At 37.3% G+C, this 21,483-nt stretch overlaps 1 protein-coding gene across 4 annotated transcripts; it reads left to right on the top strand.

Moving 5' to 3' along the window:
* Window positions 1-4,890: 4,890 nt before the first annotated feature.
* On the top strand, window positions 4,891-21,353 carry PTGR2 (prostaglandin reductase 2). Of its 4 annotated transcripts, none has more exons than XM_082383971.1 (10): window positions 4,897-5,138; window positions 9,545-9,629; window positions 10,946-11,064; window positions 13,133-13,324; window positions 15,842-16,012; window positions 16,812-17,021; window positions 18,031-18,152; window positions 19,328-19,415; window positions 20,186-20,225; window positions 21,050-21,353. In XM_082383971.1, the coding sequence occupies exons 2-10, from the start codon at window positions 9,593-9,595 to the stop codon at window positions 21,133-21,135; spliced, it is 1,065 nt and encodes a 354-aa protein (XP_082240097.1). In that variant the 5' UTR covers window positions 4,897-5,138; window positions 9,545-9,592; the 3' UTR covers window positions 21,136-21,353. The 4 variants fall into 4 exon arrangements, with proteins under 4 accessions (XP_082240099.1, XP_082240097.1, XP_082240096.1 ...); XM_082383970.1 differs by having other exon boundaries at window positions 4,898-5,064; XM_082383972.1 differs by lacking the exon at window positions 4,897-5,138 and adding an exon at window positions 10,057-10,146.
* The last annotated feature ends 130 nt before the right edge of the window (window positions 21,354-21,483 follow it).

Genomic DNA, 21,483 nt, shown 5'->3' with positions numbered 1-21,483 from the left:
CACCCCCAAGGGAGATGTGTTTTTTTGTGTTTTTTAAAAAAATTTATTTATTTTATTTATTTTTGGCTACGTTGGGTCTTCGTTGCTGCGCTCGGGCTTTCTCTAGTTGCGGCGAGCAGGGGCTACTCTTTATGGTGGCGCGCGGGCTTCTCATTGAGGTGGCTTCTCTTGTTGCGGAGCACGGGCTCTAGGCACGCGGGCTTCAGTAGTTGTGGCATGTGGGCTCAGTAGTTGTGGCTCGCGGGCGCTAGAGTGCAGGCTCAGTAGTTGTGGCACACGGGCTTAGTTGCTCCGTGGTATGTGGGATCTTCCCGGACCAGGGCTCGAACCCTTGTTCCCTACATTGACAGGTGGATTCTTAACCACTGCGCCACCAGGGAAGCCCAGGGAGACGTTTTATCTGGAGCTTTATCTGGTCCACACTCAGAGGTACTGTCAGTGGAAGCGACATCTCCAGTGCAGGTGAGCAGGAGAAGGTCAACAGCTTGGCCCCACTAGCCTGAGGCTGCAGCTGTGGTTGGAGCAAAGCATAGTCTTAATTGAGGCTGCATACACCCAGAGTGGAGACCAAATTTAGCTCAGGCAGGAAGAAAGCCAGTGAGCAAGAAGGAAGGAAAGGAGGCAGGAAAAAAAGGAAAAACAGGAGAGAAAGAAAGAAGAAAAAGAGAAGGGACGAAACAAAGAAATAAAAACGGCAGAAACAACAGCCCCAGGGTGGAAAATTTCAGAATCCATGTTTGTTACAATATATTCTCTAACATGTCAAATTTTCAACAGAAAATTATGGGATCTGCAAAGAAACAGGAAAGTGTAACCCATACTTAAGGGAAAAAAGCAGTTAATAGAAATGGCCTCTCAGTGTTCCCAGAGGTTGAAGTTAGCAGACAAAGACTTTAAATCAGCTTTTATAAACATGTGCAAAGAACTACAGAAAACTTTATTTAAAGAGCATGACAACAATGCATCAACAAATACAGGTTCTCCATAAAGTTACAGAAAATTCTAAAAACAGAACCAAATGAGAATTCTGAAACAGAAGAGTACAATAACTGACAAATTCACTAGAGGGGCTCAACAGCAGGTTTGAGGTGGCAGAAATGAACTGGAAGATAGATCAATAGAAATAACTCAATCTGAAAACAGAGAGAAAAAAAGACTGAAGAAAAATGAACAGAACTTCAGAGACCTGTGGGATAACATTAAGATACTAACATACATGTAACGGTGATTCCAGAAGGAGAAGGGAGAGAGAAAGGGGCAGAAAAAATTTTTGAAGAAATAATGGCTGAAAACTTCTTAAATTTGATGAATGACATTAATCCACACATCCACAAAGCTCACTAAGGGAATACTAAGATCTTTCAGATTTTTCTACTGTATAATCACTGAGGCAGGAGATAGGTGGACCCCAATCTGAACAGCTGGTGTCTCTCCCCTGTGCACAGGTACTCAAAAGTAGCAGGAGCTAGAGAGGAGCTGAGCCCGGCCCAGATAAGAGATAAAAGACCACACATTTCTCATTCTCGGAGTCAAAGAGACCTTCCCGACTACACACACGCAGAAAGGCTCCTACTGAAGGTCAAAAAGGGAGGGGGCGCCACCGCATAGTAGGTGATGTAGAGGCCTACCCATAGGCCTCTTTACTAGAATCCATCTTGGCTAAGAGATGCACACGCACACATGGGAGGACCCTGAGATATACCAAATACGGACCCAGAACAAGATGACTGGCCAAAGGAAACCCAGAAGAAATGCCCCATAATAGTGATTCAAACGACCATGAGGGCATGACTCTCTAAGTCTGCCCATGTGTCTATCCTCACATACCCTTTTTCCTCCTAATAAATATCTTCCTTGTTTCATTACTTTCCGTCTCTATGTGTAAATTCACTTCTACACAGCTGATGGGCCGGAGCCTTGTCACTGGCCACTGGTCCCTTGTGGTCTAGTGCCTGGGATTCGGCACTCTCACTGCCACGGCCCGACCTCAGTCTCTGGCTTGGAACCAAAATCCTGCTTCAAGCCACTGCAGGCTGAGGTCACCTGAGATCATCACCACTTTTTTTCCTCACTTGCACTTTATTTCAATGCAAGTATCCTGCTCCTCAACACAATATCCCTGTTATATTGTGATTTATAATAACAAATACCTATTTGGTCTTTACCCATTTCTGGCACTAAGCTCCTAAAACCCTTGGAACTTCAAAAGTGATGAGGGAATCAAGGTATCTTTTGTTATGTTCATGAGGTGACTTTTGGAAAGCTCACTGGTAACCTAAAGATGGGAGCCGGTTGCCAGGGTAATTAACCAAGTGATTAGAGGGTTGGAACTTTCAGTTTTCCTACCCTCCCATCTCCAGAGAGGGGAGAGGGGCTGGAGATTCAGTTCAGTCGCAATAGACAATGACTTAATTGATCGTGCCTATATAATGAAGCCTCCATAAAAATCCAAAAGGGCAGGGTTTGGAGAGCTTCCAGGTTAGTGAACACATGGGGAAGCAGGGAGACTGTCCAGCTTGGAGAGGGCATGGAAGCTCTGCACCCTTTCCCCATACTTGCCGTATGCATCACTCTTATCTGACTGTTCCTGAGTTATAGCCTTTTACAATAACTGGTAATCTATTAAGTAAAATGTTTCTCTGAATTCTGTGAGCTGCTCTATAAAACTGATTGAATCCAAGCAGAGGATCATTGGGACTTCCAATCTATAGCCTGTTTCTCAGAAGCACAGGTGGACTTTCGATTGGCATCTGAATGTGTGTGTGTGTGTGTCGGGGGGGCAATCTTATAGGACTGACCACGTAACCTGTGGGATCTGATATTATCTCCAGGTAGATAGTATCAGAATTGAGTTGAATTGTAAGTCACCCAAGCTGGTGTCAGAGCATTGCTTGGTGGTGTGTGGGAAACTCCCCTAACTGGAATTGGGTGCAGAATCCAAATTGGGTGCAGAATCTTAGTCCCCCTAGACTTAGCATCCACTGATAATTCTCGTCTGATCCAATCTTTATTATGAAAGCTGTACAATACTCTAATATTTTACATTTAGTATTTATGATACTCTAGTACTTCCTCTACATTTATCAGCTAGCTCTCAGCATCCTACTGTAAGGAAGAACACTCCATTCTCTCTGTTTGCTTATTATTGGTTTAGATTCATAAATTTCTATGCTTATGAGGTTTGTAAAGCATTATTGTAATTAATTATTTTGGTGCTCAAGTTGTCCCAGATTTGGCCAATAGGATCCCCTTCAAGCTGGCTTCTGTGTCCCTGTGACATACTTCATCATTTTTGGTGGCAAAAAGATGTTCACTGGACTTCCCTCGCCATTCAGTGGTTAAGACTCTGTGCTTCCACTGCAGGGGGCATGGGTTTGCTCCCTGGTTGGGGAACCAAGATTCCACATGCCGTGCAGTGCAGTCAAAAAAAAAGATGTTCAGGCTCATCTGGTTTGGGCTTACCCTGACCCAGCCCTGGAGTCTGCCATTTCTCTCCTTTTTTTTTTTTTTTTTTTGGCCACACCATGCAGCTTGATCTCAGTTCCCCAACCAGGGATCGAACCCAGGCACAGCAGTAAAAGCCTGGAATCCCAACCACTAGGCCACCAGGGAGTTCCCTTAGTGGACATATTAGGTTATCTACTGCTGCATAACCAAATACCCCAAAACTTAGCAGCTTAAAACAATGAACAATTATTATCTCACACAGTTTCTGAGGTTTAGGATTTGGGGAGAGGTTTAACTAGGTAGTTCTGGAAAAATTTCTCTCCTCTCATGAGGACACAATTAATACACTCATTTCTTGAATTTTTGGAAATAGGAACTCATTCTGGGGAGAAAAATCACACTTGTTACAAGGAGTTCACAGACCCTCTATCAAGAGAGTCAAAATTAATTTAATATTGCAGGGTTTCTTTTCTACTTTGAGAGAGTCTTTTAAAATCAAGTTCTAGATTATCTTTATTTTATGCTATTATTTTTAGTCTGTTATTTTCGTTTCCATTAGTTGGTTCAATTTTTTACAACAAAACGTTATCGAAGGTCTACGTGTACAAGATAGATAAAAGAAGTAAGTTTCTCCTCCTGCATGAAGGAGTTTGCACAGTAGTATAATCCTTCTAGTCCTTTCCTGAAGCTTTTCCGAAGAAGTAAAAATTTCAGAGGTGAAGCTACGAGGAACTCCAGGCTGTTAATGATTCTTACCCACTGGCTCGGAATCCCAGTCGCCTTTCAGCTACTGAGTGCTATGATTTATGCTGAGCTATTAGCTCTGACATGAATATAATATAAATAGCAATTATTTCACCTGCCTAATTCAGAATGGTCTCCCTTAGGGTTTGAAGTCCCTGGGGAATCCCAGCTATCCTAGGAATAAGCCTTGCTCAACCTAGTTCAACACAAAAGGAGGCAATTAACAATTATGAAATTGAGATGCCAGGTCACACTGGGTAATCCATCTTTGAGGAAGTTGGGATTCTTTGCGAAAGAAAAGACAGCCCTGTTGTAAGGGAAGGAGTCCTGGGCCAGCAGTCTGGAGAGACTATGTAACCCCAGCACTTCCCCTAACCAGCTGAAAGGTAGATGGTCCAATCACAGCCGTTCTCCGAACCTCAGTTTCCTCGTCTATAAAACGAAGGGTAGGCTTGTCGGGCCCCTAACTAACTGTAATTTTCCAACCTGAGGCTCAGGGAGAAATCCATAAAACAAAATTCCTTCAAAGTACTGCTAGAAGTGAACTCACTGGTCAAGGTTGAACGATTTGTTCTTTGGGTCCAGGTAGTAGGGGCAGTCATAGGCCACCAATCCCGGTTAACTTATTAATACACTTTGCCCATATATGTGACTAGTCTTTAAATCTCCGCACCTTCCCAACCTTCCACGGAAACGCTGTGACGCAGGCAGGTCTGTAGCCTAAACTTCAAAAGCCCGCCCCTGGGAGTGGCGGGGGTGAGGAAACGAGGTCTAGTCGTGCGCCTGCGTACTGAGGTCGGACGGCAGAGGTCTCCCGGCGACCCCTCGCAAGCTCTGCAAACCGCGCGAGATTTCCTCCCGAGCTCCTCGGCGGTGAGTGAAACGCGGGGCTCCGCCGGCAGGACCTATTAGGGCTGGGGAGCCCGAGGCTGGGTCGGGTCCTTCAGGTGAGGGAGGATCAAGGAACCAGGGTGACCTCCCGGCTTCCTCCTGGAGCTGCTGGCGACGCTAGCATTATTGCCTACGTCACTGGGATAGGGAATGCTCGAGAAGAAGCAGAAGCAGGGCTTTTTTTTTTTTTTTTTTTTTAGAATTGGTGGTAAGCAACCTCAAGTTTGGACATAATTGTGTTTAAGGTGTCCTTGGGATGTTCATTTAACACATATTTAATGGGCACCTACCATGTGCCAGGCATAGGGGGTGAACATAAATCACTGAACTAAACAGGCACGAGCCCCTATCTTGGTGTTTACATTCTGGGAAGTCAGTCTGAAATTCTGGGTTGTAGACGCAGATTTTTAGTAATTTACGTATGAGTGGTTGGTAGTAGGAGCCATAGAAGGTGAAGCCACTGAGAAATGGAAGAGCCATGCAGGAATCCCCACATACTAGGGGAAAGGAAGGAAAAAAACATAAGTCTCAAAGGAAAGGAGAGCGACCGTCCAGAAAAAGTGGAGGAAATCCCAGAGATTTACACGTTTTGTAATAAGGCCGTGGGCAACAGTCATTTGTGGCAGAATAATTGAGCAAGATCAGGGTAGAGAAGTTTTGTTTTGTTTTTTAAAGATGTTAGGAAGCTCATGTTATGGCAGTGGTGTGTGTTGTGTTTGCCTGTAGGGTTCTAGTGCAGTCATTACCAGTTGTGCGACCATGGGCAAGTTATTCAACCTCTCTGTGCCTCGTTTTCCTCCTCTATAAAATGGGAACAGTGACAGTACCATCCTCAGAGTGTTGTTGGGTGGAGGGGTTAAAGGAGACAATGGCTATTAAATCTTTAGCCCAGTTCCTGGCACTTAGGAATATTCAGGAAACAGGCTGAGAGAAGGAACTTTCCCAAGATCCCGCGTGATTAGAAGCAGGACATGTACTCTGCTTTTCCTAGTTGGGTGCCCTACCCCTTATATTAAGCTCCAAGGTAGACATTCAGATAACACACTCTTTTTGACTGGCACTAGAATTTTTCAGTTGATCATTGATCTGGTATTATTTTGGAATATTGCTTACCACCAATTTGGAACCTACGGGCAAATATGGTCTGCTTGATGTCAGTCAATAAGGACTTGAGTTTTTTTTTCCCTCCCATTTGGGATGAATAACACCACCACCACCACACCTCCTTTCAGATCTAGAGCTGGTGTATCATATTGTATATTTTAATTTTGTGACTAAATTTCTTTATGTTTTAAATGTGTTGTTTGTTGTGCTATGGAGGGATATTGCACGATTATCCTACATTAGTTAATTGTAGTGTTTGATAGTTGAAAACTTTCTAATTTGATACAGAGGGAGAAAACTTTAATAGTGTACTTTTCATGCTGATAAGCAGTATTTGGACAAATCTACAGTGTGCATAATTTCAAGTAATAAAGCATACATTGAAAGTAATTAGGGAAAAGGGTGGCAAATATGAAACTTCATTTGGAAAGACTCCTTTGAAAATTTAGCCATCTTGGTGCTGTTAATCACCACTTAAGGTCAGTTATCTTTGGATCCAGCATCAATTTGGAAAACTTTGCTTATTAACCCTATGTAATTTACACCCATGGTGATTCAATAGGAGATTTTCTTTAAAAAAATACATTTAGCCCTACAAGACATTATGGACTTCTCGCTGTGATGAAATAGGATGCACACAGCACCACCTTTAAAGATTCTTACCTAAAAAGTCTGAACCTGCATCTAATCAAACCTCTAGATCTAACTACCTGTGAAGGATAAGAGGGGAGATAGAAGAATGAAGTAAATGACATTATGAGAAAAAATAAATAAAAATAGGGATTTCCCTGGCGGTCCAGTGGTTAAGACTCCGTGCTTCCACTGCCGGGGACATGGATTCCATCCCTGGTCAGGGAACTAAGATCCTGTATGTTGCTCAGCCAAAAAAAAAAAAAAAAAAAAGACACTATGAGGATGCAGTCAGAGGTCATTCAACAGACAAAGGAATGAAGAAACATGTTTTTTCAACAACCAGTGACATAAAATAAAAAAGGGGAGACTCAAAAATACAGTATATGGACCTTGATTCTAACGAACCAACTGTAAAAAGACGGAATTTGAATGTGCACTAGGTATTAGATAATGTCAAGGAATTACCTGGACTATTAATTCTGTTATGTTAATGGCATAGTGTTTATGTTTAAAACAACCTGTTATTAGAGATGCATAACTGAGGGATTTTTGAATGAAATAGGATGATGTCTGGGATTTTGTTTTAATGGGAAGCTGGGGAACGCAGTCCTTAGCTGGCAACATTGTGTCCGAAAGGACAGAGTGGATATTGGGAGCAACCAGCCATTAAGGTCACAACCAGTGAGATTATAAATATATACATTATAAAAAGTAAGGAAGCAAATAGGATGAATATCCATGTTCTTCATTCTATTTTATGGAATGCCACTAACATCAGACATTTAGTTCTTAATTAGGAGCAGAATTCCTCTCCTCTAGAAAAGGGTACCTACAGAAGAGTTGAACATTATTATGTGGCTATATACGTGCAAACCGTGTTTGGAGGTGATTGGGGGGCAATAGTGGAAAGAGTGAGGACAAGTGAGATCTGGGATGAAGAGATTTATGTTTCAGTCCTGACTCCTCTGCTTAACTGCTATGTGATCTTGGGTACAAACTGTACCTCAGTTTCCGTTGTAAAATAAGGATATTACCTATATACTTTGTTTTAAGAAATAAATAAATCTGTGTGAAAGTTCTCCATAAGTTATCTCCATATAAATACTATGTTAAGCAAGATTTGAAAAATACCCCATGATGATTATTTAACATTTTTCTGAGAAGTATACATAAATCTCAGGTCTATATAAGAAACTCAGGTACTATATGGGATATAGAGAAATATGAAGAAATTCAAGAGTCCTTCAAATTTAGAAACTAGATTAGGAGTAGAGTCATGGGTAAATGAAATTACCCAGTGATACAAGGCAAGCATTATTAAATATCAAATGGATCTACAGATGGTTGTCAGATGTCTAAGTGTGCTGCTGTATAAACTTAGAAATGATGCTAAGAGCTAAATATATTGCAACTGTTGATAAGCAACAAGGATATATTGTATAGCATGGGGAATTATAGCCACTATCTTGTAATAACTTTTAGTGGAGTATAAGCTGTAAAAATGTTGAATCACTATGCTCTATACCTGAAACTAATATAATAATGTAAATCAACTATAATTTAATAAAAAATATGTTGCAATTGTAAAAAAATTGTCATTGATATAATTGTTGTTCTTGGGCTTCTCAATGTTATTAGGTACTAAAGAGGATGAAATAAAATATCTAATGAGAGAAGACAACTAGTAAATAATTTTAAAAAGGATAATATTTGCTTAGTAACTTAAAAATCAAACAACTTAGACATATAGGATGGAAATTTTTATGTAGTAGTTAAGTGATTGGAATGTCAGACAGCTTGGGTTTGAATCTCAGCTCCGCCACCTTAGGAAAGTGCTTAAACCCTTTAAGGCACACTTCCTCATCTATAAATTGGGGATAACAATAAAATATTTAATAGGATTGTTAGATTAAATGAAATATGTATAAAATATTGTTAAATACTAAATGAATATATATGTGCATATATATATATATATATATATATATATATATATATATATATATATATATATATATGTTTCATAGCACAACAGTCCTTGGTACAGAATAACACTAACGGTCTGTTCTCATTTTTAGTGATGGATAAAGTAAGCATGCCCAAGTCAGATAGTGCTAGCACTGGAACTTCATTTTGCTTCTTTCATTAGCTCAGATTGTAAACCCACAATAAATTGATCCTTTTTTACTCACTTGGCCATTCTATATTACATAATTTCCTAGAAGGTGAGGATTTTAAAATGCTTTTGATGTATTACTTTTATAATCAGCAGAACTATTAAGAAATTTCCATTTTGATAAATAAATAAAAGAACTTTTGAAAATTTGGTTACATCTCAATTAAATGGCTAGTGTTTTATTTGCTACTAGACTAACTGGCTAACTCTGGAGGAATATATCATATTGTTTTCTTTTAATCAAGCTACAGTAGGAGCCTTAACCATGATGGCTTGAAGATGAATGTGCTTGAATTATGAGGCCAAAAACATTTTGTTCCACTCAATCTTCAGTGAATTTGTTCTTATTAGCCAAATATTCTAATTAGATTTAGTCTTTCTTCATATATTTGCTTTAGGAGGCAAACTCTAACAGGAGACTACATCTTTTTTGGATCCTAAATATGATATTTTCCTCTCCTTGTTCAGAAACACAAATGTACTTTCTTTTTTAACTTTTAAATTGTTGAATATTTCATAACTTGTGATTTAAAACTTTTCTGTTTATAGGAGTTATTTTATACAGAAGTCTTGTGAGACCACTGTGCAAACAAGGTGATGATTGTACAAAGAGTGGTATTGAATTCCCGACCTGGTATGTATTTGTCTGTGATGAATGAACAGCTGTGGTCTTTAATAATTATTAATGCAAATGGAGGAACAAAAAGTAATAATATGATGTAAATGTGGTAAATTAGGTAGGAAGATATTAACACTAGTAGAGATATTAGAAGAAACTCTTTAAATAATATAATATTCATTTTAAAAATTTATTTATTCATTCATTCATTCATTCTTGGCTGCGTTGGGTCTTCGTTGCTGTGCGCAGGCTTTCTCTAGTTGAGGTGAGCGGGGGCTACTCTTGCAGTGTGCGGGCTTCTCACTGCTGTGGCTTCTCTTGTTGTGGAGCACAGGCTCTAGGTGTGCGGGCTTCAGTAGTTGTGGTGCATGGGCTTAGTAGCTCCGTGGCATGTGGGATCTTCCCGGACCAGGGCTCTAACCTGTGTTTCCTGCATTGGCAGGCGGACTCTTGACCACTGCACCACCAGGGAAGTCCCAATATTCATTTTTTTAAATGATAACTTATCAAGGCCACTTGTTGAGGAAATAAGGTATTTTAAAATTATTATAATTTTTAGAAGGTTATATTACAAATATATGTGGCTTTTGTTTTTTCTTTATAATGTGTATTGTTGATTCTTAAGATGTGCTTTTCTGTTTTATGTGAAAAGCACTGACCTATGTCATCCTAGGTCATCTAACCTGACATCTACCCTGAATCATAGAAGCGTAGGTATGGAAGTAACCTGAGAGGTTTGGGCCCATGCTGCCTTGGTTTTGGTGCTTACCTAGCATGTGGCCTGGGAAAGACACTTACCTTTTCTCAGTTTTAGTAAAGTGAGCAATTAGATTAAAATGTCTACATTCCGTTTTCACCTTATAAATTTGATGATTCAATGAATATGAAGTTTTAATTATATTCATTTAAGTTTCTCTTTTCATCTTAAAATGAGGAAGGATAGTTTACCTGTTTACTTTGGCTAATGTGGTGTTTCTGTTACTTTGTGAATTTTAATTTTCATAGTTAAAAAAAAAAGCTGGCTGTGCTTTTTTACTTTTTGAAATCCTTCTATAATTTTATAACAGATGAGGTGATTTACCTGTAATCACCTTAAAAAAGAAATTTTTACATTGACAGCAAATTGCCAAAGGAAATTCTTGGAAAAACCAAGAGCAAGTGAAACTATTTGAAGAATTTATGCTGAGTTACAGAAAAATTACAAAACAATGTGGATTTATTCATGTGTGTATTCCAGGAGTGCTCTAAATCTTAGAGTGACCTTTTAAAAATAATAAATAATTCTATGGGAAAGTGACTTTTTGATTTTATATTTTTGCCTAATATTCTAGGAAAAAATGGTAATCCAGTGGCGGAAAATTTCCGAATAGAAGAAGTAAACTTACCAGATAATATCAATGAAGGACAAGTACAAGTCAGAACTCTTTACCTTTCTGTGGATCCTTACATGGTAAGAATCAGGATTTTGTGACTTAGTGAAAATAATTTTATTTTCATATTTTTTCATGTTGCATCTGAATTTCATTGTGCAAGCCTCATGATTAATAAATATTTGAGGGACTTCCCTGGTGGCGCAGTGGTTAAGAATTCGCCTGCCAGTGCAGGGGACATGGGTTTGAGCCCTGGTCCGGGAAGATCCCACATGCTGCGGAGCAACTAAGCCCGTGGACCACAACTACTGAGCCTGCCCTCTAGGGCCCGCGAGCCACAACGACTGAGCCTGCATGCCGCAACTACTGGAGCCTGCGCGCCTAGAGCCCGTGCTCCGCAACAAGAGAAGCCACCGCAATGAGAAGCCTGTGCACCGCAACGAAGAGTAGCCCCCGCTCGCCACAACTAGAGAAAGCCCGCGTGCAGCAACGAAGACCCAACGCAGCCAAAAATACATAAATGAATAAATAAATTTATAAAAAAAAAAAAAAACCACTCTGAACCCTCAGACTAGTCCTTTCTGTTATATTTTCTCAAAACAGTACCTTGACCTTCAGCCTAAATTAATAATTATTTGTGTTGTTATTAGATATTTATTTTCCCTAATAAAAGCTTACTATGACAAAGATCTTATTTATCACTGTATCTCCAGTGACAAGCGTAAGTGCTTATTAAGTATTAAAGGAAGGAAGGAAGAAAATTACTTTGGTTGCTTTCACTTGACACGATTCTAAAAAAAAAAAAAAAAAAAAGGACATAAGCATCTTTAAAGGGGAAAAATGAAATCTGATGAACATTAAATTATTGAAATTTTATATCATTCCAAATTCACAAGTAATTTTAATCACTATGTATGTACTGTACTTTACATGGTTATATTTAATATGTATATACTATTTTGATTTCATATTTGTGATTTTATATTCATACCTTCATATGAAAAACTAGTCCAGATATTATTATTTTGGTGGTTGTATAACATTTTCTTGTGTTGACATCATTTGCTTACCTGTGGGGAATTACTCGTTCCCACTTTTTCTATTAGCCTTAAGAATCAGGTTCTTGGTGTGGCCAGTATCCAGTGGCTGCTGCACTTGCTTTTCAAGAATATATGGGAGGGGCACACAAGCAGAAGTGTAGTGTATTCCCATAGAAGCTTCTGCCTCAATTCCCTGTGTGGTCTTTTCCCCTGGTGAACTGAACCAGACCATGGGGGGCCCCTTGATCAAGCAGCCTTCCATCTATTCCATCTCCTGGACCACACTGTAGGCTTGTACATCTTGGCCTTCATGAGAGAGGCAAGAGTGAGCCACAGAGAGGAAGAAAGCCTAGATTACTTCCCAGAGAAATCTTTAGCCCTAGTCCTATGGAAAGGTGTGGTGCTATTGTGACATTATGTCTTTGAGGAATAAAGAACATCCAGCTGAGGTTAGGGGGAATGTTGTAGTGCTTGGTCTGAAGTTGTGATGAATAACTGTATAAAAATTGTTTCATTTTTCTTTTGGGTTATTTCCATTGAGGAAGCAGTATTGCTTGGCTGAAGAAATGAGCAGTATTATGGTCTATATGTTACTAGTTTGTTGTCTATAAAAAAATAGACAGTTTTATAATATTATCAGCAACAGTAAGTGTACCTAATTTGCTACAATCCATTGAAACCATTGACACAGTATCTTGTATTATTTTTGCTAGCATAATGTATATAATATTACATAAATTTCTTAAGTAATTAAGAATTTTAACAGCTTTATTGAACTATAATCCACATATACAGTTTACACATTTAATGTGTACAATTCAGTGGTTTTTAGTCTATTCACAAAGTTGTGGAACTATCACCACAATCTAATTTTAGAACATACTTAAATTCCTTTTTAATTTCACTTCTTTACTTGTTAGAGAGGTGATACTTTTTTTTCAGGATAAAAAATAACTAAAAGGAAGAGAGAAATTAAGGTAAGTTTTGTTTGGCTAACACTGTACTTAACATTACTTATTACATACTTTCTTTTAGTCACTGGGTAAATTAGTAAAATGTTTCAGTATTATCAGAGAGAATTATCCTAATCTATGTTTTCTTTTGTTAGCGTTGTAGAATGAATGAAGACACTGGCAGTGACTATATATCACCTTGGCAGCTGTCTCAGGTGGTTGATGGTGGAGGTATTGGGATTATAGAAGAAAGCAAACACACAAATTTTACTAAAGGCGATTTTGTGACTTCTTTCTATTGGCCCTGGCAAACCAAGGTTATTCTAGATGGAAATATCCTTGAAAAGGTGATGTATAATATAAAGTATCTGATTTTTTTCCCCCCTGTAATTCCTTCTTTATGCACTTGGTGCTCAGTTCTGTTTGTTATCAGGGAAAAAATAAAAGCACATGTTTTCTTTTTAGATAGCTGTCAGAATATGGAAAGGCTGTTATTCCTCTTCCACTGTTGGTTGTAACTATGTATGACAGTTCTTAGATTGCCAATGAATGATGTTGTTTTCCATATTTAATTTCTCAAATTTTACATAAATGTTTTATACTAAGAACTAGAAGGCCCCTTATAGTTGTATGCTTTAAAGTTTCCTGAGAAATTACCACTTGACTTAAATTCATTTGGTTTGTGTTTGAAATTCCATCTTGTGTAAGAAATCTTGAGTTCGGTTTCTACTGTTAGGCTGAACCATGTGGAATTACCAATATTTGTCTGTGTTTTTTTTTTTTTTAAGTATTTGTTTATTTATTTATGGCTGTGTTGGGTCTTCATTTCTGTGCGAGGGCTTTCTCTAGTTGCGGCAAGCGGGGGCCACTCTTCATCGCGGTGCGCGGGCCTCTCACTATCACGGCCCCTCCTGTTGCGGAGCACAGGCTCCAGATGCGCAGGCTCAGTAATTGTGACTCACGGGCCCAGCTGCTCCGCAGCACGTTGGATCTTCCCAGACCAGGGCTCGAACCCGTGTCCCCTGCGTCGGCAGGCAGATTCTCAACCACTGCGCCACCAGGGAAGCCCTATTTGTCTGTTTTGACCTACAAAAACTGGCAGCCTCATGTAATTCAGCCTAATATTTGTCATCAAGGAAGTTACCTTATATCTCTGAACCTCAGTTTCCTCATGTGCAAAATGAAAACAATAGCTACCTCACAAGTGAATGTGAAAATTAAATTAAATTTAGCTATGATAAATGTGATTAAGGCTTTGTAAAAAGCTTTATAAAATTTTAGTATTTTTTATGATTACAAATTATTATAATCAGTTAAAGATGGCTGTTAAGATAAAATGAGGTGCGGGAGACATTACACAATCATTTGCCAACTTAATGGTACTAGTAAAATATATTTAACTAGAAATTTCATAGCAGGAAGTGAAAGAGAAACATTCAGCACTTTCTAGTTTTCCCTGTCATTGTGCTATAGTGGGAAATTGAGCAACTGGAGAAAGCTTAAAAATGTTTGGGGAGTAGGTATTAGAAATGAGGAAGAGGAATTCAGAAGGGATAGAAAAATGATCTTTGCTAAAAGCAAACTTATCTCACAATGTTTTTATACTGGCTTTACTAATAAATGACTATTAACTACAGGATACATTTCTGTGTAGTGTACGGTAGACCTTTCTGTATATTATAGACTTTAATATCTCCATTACCTTTATTCACACACCAGACTTAACTGATAGCCATTTAAAACTGCTGATTACAAACTGCCATTTTCTTTCTTTGTGGCAGAGCAAGGTGGTGAATCTTGATTACTTTTGGTGGTTTATTGAGTTTTTACCAAAATTATTCAATTCCTTAAAAACGATTATAAAACCTTTATGGTAGGGAGTCTTTCTATATAATTTTTTTTCAATTCTCCCTAATGTTACAGATAAGAAAACAGGCACAGAAAATGTGAGAGAAGTTATTGATTGGGCCTGGTAAACATATAAATGTAAAATGCTAAAAAGCTGACAGAGACCTCATTTAATTCTGTAATTAAGCTAGAAGAAATTGTATCACACCTTCCTTACATTTCCATGGACCATTTTAAGCATCAGTAATGAGAACTGTTAGAGTTTGAGCTCATTTTTATATAGATAAATGTTTACTCTGGAATTGCTCAGAGATTTTTAAACCTTACAGTTTTGCCTAGTGTTTTCCTGTTAAGTGTTTCCTCTCTTTTGAAATATTTGGGACATTGACAAGAAAGAACGTTTGGTATCTCTTATGTGGCAATTCTTTTTTAAAGGTTTTGTAGGTTTTTTTTTACTATAAAGAGAAGTAATATTCTTTTTTTTTTTTTACTTTGTACAAGTAAATTATAGAATTTTAACAAGACTGAAGAATGGTTTACTGTTCTTGAAACTATGTTGGGTTGTTTATTAGTCCACTTGAACTGCCATTACAAAATACCATAGACTGAAATTTATTTTCTCACAGTTCTGGAGTCTAGAAGTCTGAGGTCAAGGTGCTGGAACATTTGGTTTCCTGTGAAGCCTCTCTTCCTGGCTTAAAGATGGCTGCTTTCTCACTGTGTCCTCACACAGTATCCAGCCTTTCCTCTGTGCACCTGCATAGAAAGAGATCTCTGGTGCCTCTTCCTCTTTTAAGGACATAAGTCCTGTCAGATTAGGGCCCCACCTTTATGACCTCATTTAACCTTATCTCCTTAAAGGCCCTATCTCCAAATATACTCACACTAAGAGTTAGGTCTTCAATATATGAATTTGGGGGGGACACAATACAGTACTTTACAGGTTGTCTCTACCCTGTTGACTTAAAACGGAAATTCCTAGTATTATTTTTAAAAGGTATGTATATGTTTTTTAGGTAGACCCACAGCTTGTGGATGGACACCTTTCATACTTTCTTGGAGCTATAGGGATGCCTGGTTTGACTTCCTTGATTGGGATACAGGAAAAAGGTCATATAACTGCTGGATCTAATCAGACAATGGTTGTTAGTGGGGCTGCTGGTGCTTGTGGATCCTTAGCTGGGCAGGTAAACTTTTGGAGAATAATCTGATTTTCTAAAAAACTAGTCATAACAATCTCTGGATATGTGTATATAATTTAAAATATAAAATTGAACAAATTTATAATATGAGTATTTTACACATTTTTGGTAGAAATGATGTTATTGCATGCTTAGACTCTCTTCTTAACAATATGAAAAATGTTATAGATTTTTGTATTTTGTCCTCTTTTAACCAAAAATGGCATGGTAAATGCTAGAGCATTGCTCTAATCAATATGAAGAAGAAAATCACAGAGTACCTGTCTGGAATTACATGAATTAAAAAACAAATTTATATTTTAAAAAAATCATCTTCAAATAAGAAAGCACTTATTGGGTTCTAGAAGTATAGTAAATATTATGATAGAAATTTATAAAGTACATTGTTTTATGAATAATAGCCTTTATAGTGTGAAACCATTGAAACAAAACATTTTATCTTAATAGTGATTTTAGTTGCTCACAGGCCTGAAAAATATTGAATTGCAAGATAGAGATATTTTGAGTCTGACTATTCCTTTTATGACATCATCTTTAAATTGCGAGATTGTAACATTCAAACTAACTCTAATTTTATTCAATCTTAATTTTTTAAAGAATGCCATTATATCTGTTCTCAGTTCTTTTGGTTTCAAATTACTTTTAGCTAAAAGCCTTATAATCTAACCTCAGTTGTGACGAACACTTTCATATATGTACTTGTATTAACTTTCATACTTTCACATTCTTACATTTAAATTGTGACAGTAGAAAGTTGTTTAATTTTCAAAAATTTCCCCTCTAGATTGGCCATTTGATGGGCTGTTCCAGAGTTGTGGGAATTTGTGGAACACCTGAGAAGTGCCTCCTTTTGACCTCAGAACTGGGCTTTGATGCTGCAATTAATTATAAAGAGGGGAGTGTGGCAGAACAACTCCGTGAATTATGCCCCTCTGGAGTGGATGTTTACTTTGACAATGTTGGCGGTGACATCAGCGATACAGTGATAAGTCAGGTTGTTTTCTGATTTGTTTGTTATAAATTTGAATACTACAGTTTATTTGATGTGATATCTTTTTACCTGATACTGAGAGAGAAAAAAAAAACTTTATAAAATTGTAGGGTTTATGGTGAAAAACATGATGGTCAGTATTGTAAGTGATACAGAAGAGCTTGCTGAAGCTACTTCCATTTGTTTGTAGATTTGCACTGTGAGCATCAATTTCAGTTCTTTGCTAGCAATGTTATATTTTCACCTGTAATTTATTTTTGTGAAAAAATACAGTTGTATTATTCAAATGAAATTCTGACCTTTAACTCACTTCTAACCATCAACCAACTTACATCAACCAACTTACAGCCATGACTTTGGGTAAGGAAAGGATTTTCACAGATTGCAGGTATTTACATATTTTAATTGACAGTGTTACAATTTATCAACATTAGCTGTTAACACTGCATTGTCCTTTACTATATGTAAAATTGTTTTCAATTGAGGTTAAATTATTTAAATTCTAAGAAATACTTTACCAATAATAACAAAAGTAGCATCAATGATGACAATGAGAACTAATGCAGTTCTTTTGCTGATTACCAAACTCTTATTTACCGCTGTGTTCCTTTGGAGTAGACTTATTTTCTAGCTAATTAAAGCTCTCTAATACATATAATGGGTAAGTCTTCAAAACAAAATCAATTAATTGGCATTATAATTATATAATACTAATTATATAATACTGTAATGCCAATTATAATTGGCATTATAGTATTAAATACTATAGGGAATTCCCTGGAGGTGGTCCAGTTGTTAGGACTGCGTGCTTTCACTGCCCAGGGCGCAGGTTCAATCCCTGGTCGGGGAACTAAGATACCACAAACCGAGTGGTGCGGCTATTTGAAAAAAAAAAAAAAAAAAAAAGATTAAATATTACAGTCAAGGAGGCTTTCATTGAGGCAGCCATAAAATTAGTAAACATAGGGAAGGTGTATATCTTAGGTTATAATCATCAATTTTCTCTGAACAGATGAATCAGGACAGCCACATCATCCTATGTGGTCAAATTTCTCAGTACAACAAAGATGTGCCTTATCCTCCTCCACTACCCTCTGCTGTAGAAGCAATCCGGAAAGAAAGAAACATCACAAGGTGTGTTCTATGCTTTCCCCTTATTACCAGATTCAAGGGGTTTAAAGATCATGGATGTATACAAAATACGTTGTTCTTCATATATAATTTTTCTTATTAAATAAAACTTGAAAATGTACATTTTAAGGTGGTCATTTAGGTTTTGGTTAATTAGGTCCCTGGCAGAAAACTTTTTGAAAAATGCATCTGTTCAATCAATGTTTTGCAAATCTTTTTTGTGAGTGTTAGAAATTCAACTCATATTGGCTTAAGTGTGAAGGAAATTTATTGGCTCATGTATCTAAGAAGTTCAATATTAGTACTGGCTTAGATTTGGCTGGATAAAAGGTTTGCATAGTGGTGTCATGACTCAAGTTATTTTTTTTTTTTAATTCTTACTTTTGGCTGTGTTGGATCTTTGTTGCTGCGCGCGGGCTTTCTCTAGTTGAGGCGAGTGGGGGCTACTCTTCGTTGCGGTGCACGGGCCTCTCATTGCGGTGGCTTCTCTTGTTACGGAGCATGGGCTCTAGGTGCACAGGCTTCAGTAGTTGTGGCTCGTGGGCTCTAGAGCACAGGTTCAGTAGTTGTGGCGCACGGGCTCAGTTGCTCCACGGCACGTGGGATCCTCCCGGACCAGGGCTCGAACCCGTGTCCCCCGCATTGGCAGGTGGAGTCTTAACCACTGCGCCACCAGGGAGGTCCCATGACTCAGTTTTTCTTCACCCCTGGGCTGTGCTTTCTTCTGGATTGTCTTGGCTCCGTCGCAGGCTCTCCTCTTGCAGCAGCAGGAGGATGACTGTTATCTTTACTCTTACATTTTACCAGATTAGCAATCCAAGCAAAAAAGAGAACAGCTCTCTTCTTGCAGTTTCATTACATCTCCAAGCTGATACTTAATGGCTCAGACTCGCCTGGCTTTCTTTCGTCACATGAGGGTGGGGAAAGGATGTCACCCACAAAGTAAAATCACAGCGTTACTACCAAATGGGATTGTAGATGCTGGGCAGGCAATACAATAGAAGTCCATTATACTTAATGCTTGTAACTACACCTAAAGCTATATCTGACCAGACTCTGTGTGATTAAGTCCTAATGTTTGAAAGATTAACAAATTTTAGAGTTCTGGAATGATTTGATTTGGGCTTTCTCACTCCCTCCCTAGTCTCTGATCTTTATCCTTTTCTTCCCCACTACAGAGAAAGATTTCTGGTGTTAAATTTTAAGGACAAATTTGAGTCTGGCATTCTCCAGCTGAGTCAGTGGTTTAAAGAAGGAAAGCTAAAGGTAGAACTTGCTTCTGTTCTTTATCAGTATTATTCTTCCTGCTACTTGATATACTTTTGTATTATTTGAATTTAATATTAGTTTCATAATAAATATTTCTACAAAAGAAAAGTATACTGAACATTATAAATAAACTTTACCTCCTGAGTGAGGATAACTCTCCTGATTGAGAAACCCTCTCATTAGTCCCTTTATCTAAAATTTTATTAACGTTTACTTTTCTTAGACTATATTACAAGATCAATAGGTTTTTGTTTTTTCCAAATTGTAATATTCATTAACAAATATTTATGGAACGCTACTATGTGTTAGAAGCTGTGCTTTCTCGAAAATCTTATAAGCACCTCCTAGTACCTCTCCACCACCATACATGTTTCCTGCCCTCCCTGGACATTCTGATAGATCTCTTGGCTATGGCTGAAAATCAGGAATTATCGATCTGGGGTCCAGAGACCCTGACCTAGGATGTTCTTGAAACATGAAAATGATAGGCAAAGTTGTATGTGTGTGTGCTTATATACTTTGTTTTTTGAAAAGAAGGTGTATAGCATGTGATATTACAAACTGAAGATTAGACAATGGGAAAATAGGATTGTACTTAAAAAAATGAATTGATAGGAAACTTTTCTGGACTACCTACACAAAAAGAAGAATCTCTCTTTTTAGACAGAAAATGCTAAATAGTATTGCTGCCTTTTGCAAAACTGAAAACTGTTAAATAGAAACACTGAAGTCTAAAGAATATAAAATATACCTAATTTGATTTACAGATTAAAGAGACTGTGATAAATGGATTGGAAAACATCGGAGGTAAGATGAATGTAGATTTTATTATACACATGAGTTCAGCACAAATACTCTCTTTTTTCTTTTAATTCTACTTCTTTGTTGTTTTTTTCTTTTTAAATCATTTCTTTCCTGTAAAGTCTTAATCAAACTTCATGAAGTTCAACTTAGTGGTATTTAAGAGCCATTGTTTTCTCATTTCAAATTGTAAAGTAAGTGTTTCTTTGGTTTTGTAAATAACTTATGAAAAAAAAATGTAAGAATTGTGAAAGTCATTTAGCCTCTAGGTAACTTTTTCAGATTGAATGGTTCTAAGCCATCATAAGATTACATGAAGCAAATTTTCAATATTTGGGGGTTGTTTTTTTTTTACATACACAGATTTCCACACTCTCTTTTGTTTCAAATAAAGAGGATTAAACTGATAATTTTTCCTTTTTGAGAAAAAAATTTAATATATTTGGAGATGTATATTTCACTTACTTAGTAAAACTTTATGACTAGATTTCTAATATTTTTAAGTTATTTAAAAATTGTTATTGCTGACATTTATCCTCATATTTATTTGCCTCTAGTCTTCAGACTCTGTAACAGTGAACATGGATGTAGACACCAATTAATAATTTCTAGTTTGGGTAAAAACACATTTTTAAGATGTTAATTGGGTTAGTTTGTCCTGTAACTTTGCCAGTGTTTTACTTGAGGTTTCTTTTCATGACAGTTTCCTTCTGTACTTAAAATCATTGAAGAAATTATTCAAATTAATTGTATGTGTCTGACCTACTGATAAACATGTATGATGGTGACATTTATGTTTTCAGATAACCTAGTTTTTTTTTTCTTTCCAGCTGCATTCCAGTCCATGATGACAGGAGGTAACATCGGAAAGCAGATAGTTTGCATTTCAGAAGAAACCTCTTTGTTATCTCTATAAACATCTTCATTATGAAATACATGGATTGCTTTCCGTTTTGCACAAAGATTTCAAGAATACATTAAAAAAAACCCTTAAGAGTACAGATAGCTTTTGATTTAAATGTGATCATAGGTGATATTTTCTTAGCTGCATAATTCTTTCCTATATCTTCAATATCGTATATGTATTCTTCATCCAATATGATTATTTACAATAATAGATTGAAGTCAACATGACCTATTTTTCCTTCTTTTGCTAAAACTAATATGACATGAAATTTATATCAGATATTCTGAAACCACTGGAGATTTGATGTAACTGTTTAATCATACAAAATATTTTTTAAATTAATAACTTTTATTAACT

Source organism: Balaenoptera borealis, assembly GCF_965194805.1.
Source record: "Balaenoptera borealis genome assembly, chromosome: 3".
In the NCBI taxonomy this organism is placed as follows: Eukaryota; Metazoa; Chordata; class Mammalia; order Artiodactyla; family Balaenopteridae; genus Balaenoptera; species Balaenoptera borealis.
The sequence above is the reverse complement of the archived record's forward strand: the minus strand, read 5'-3'. Positions and strand labels throughout refer to the sequence as shown.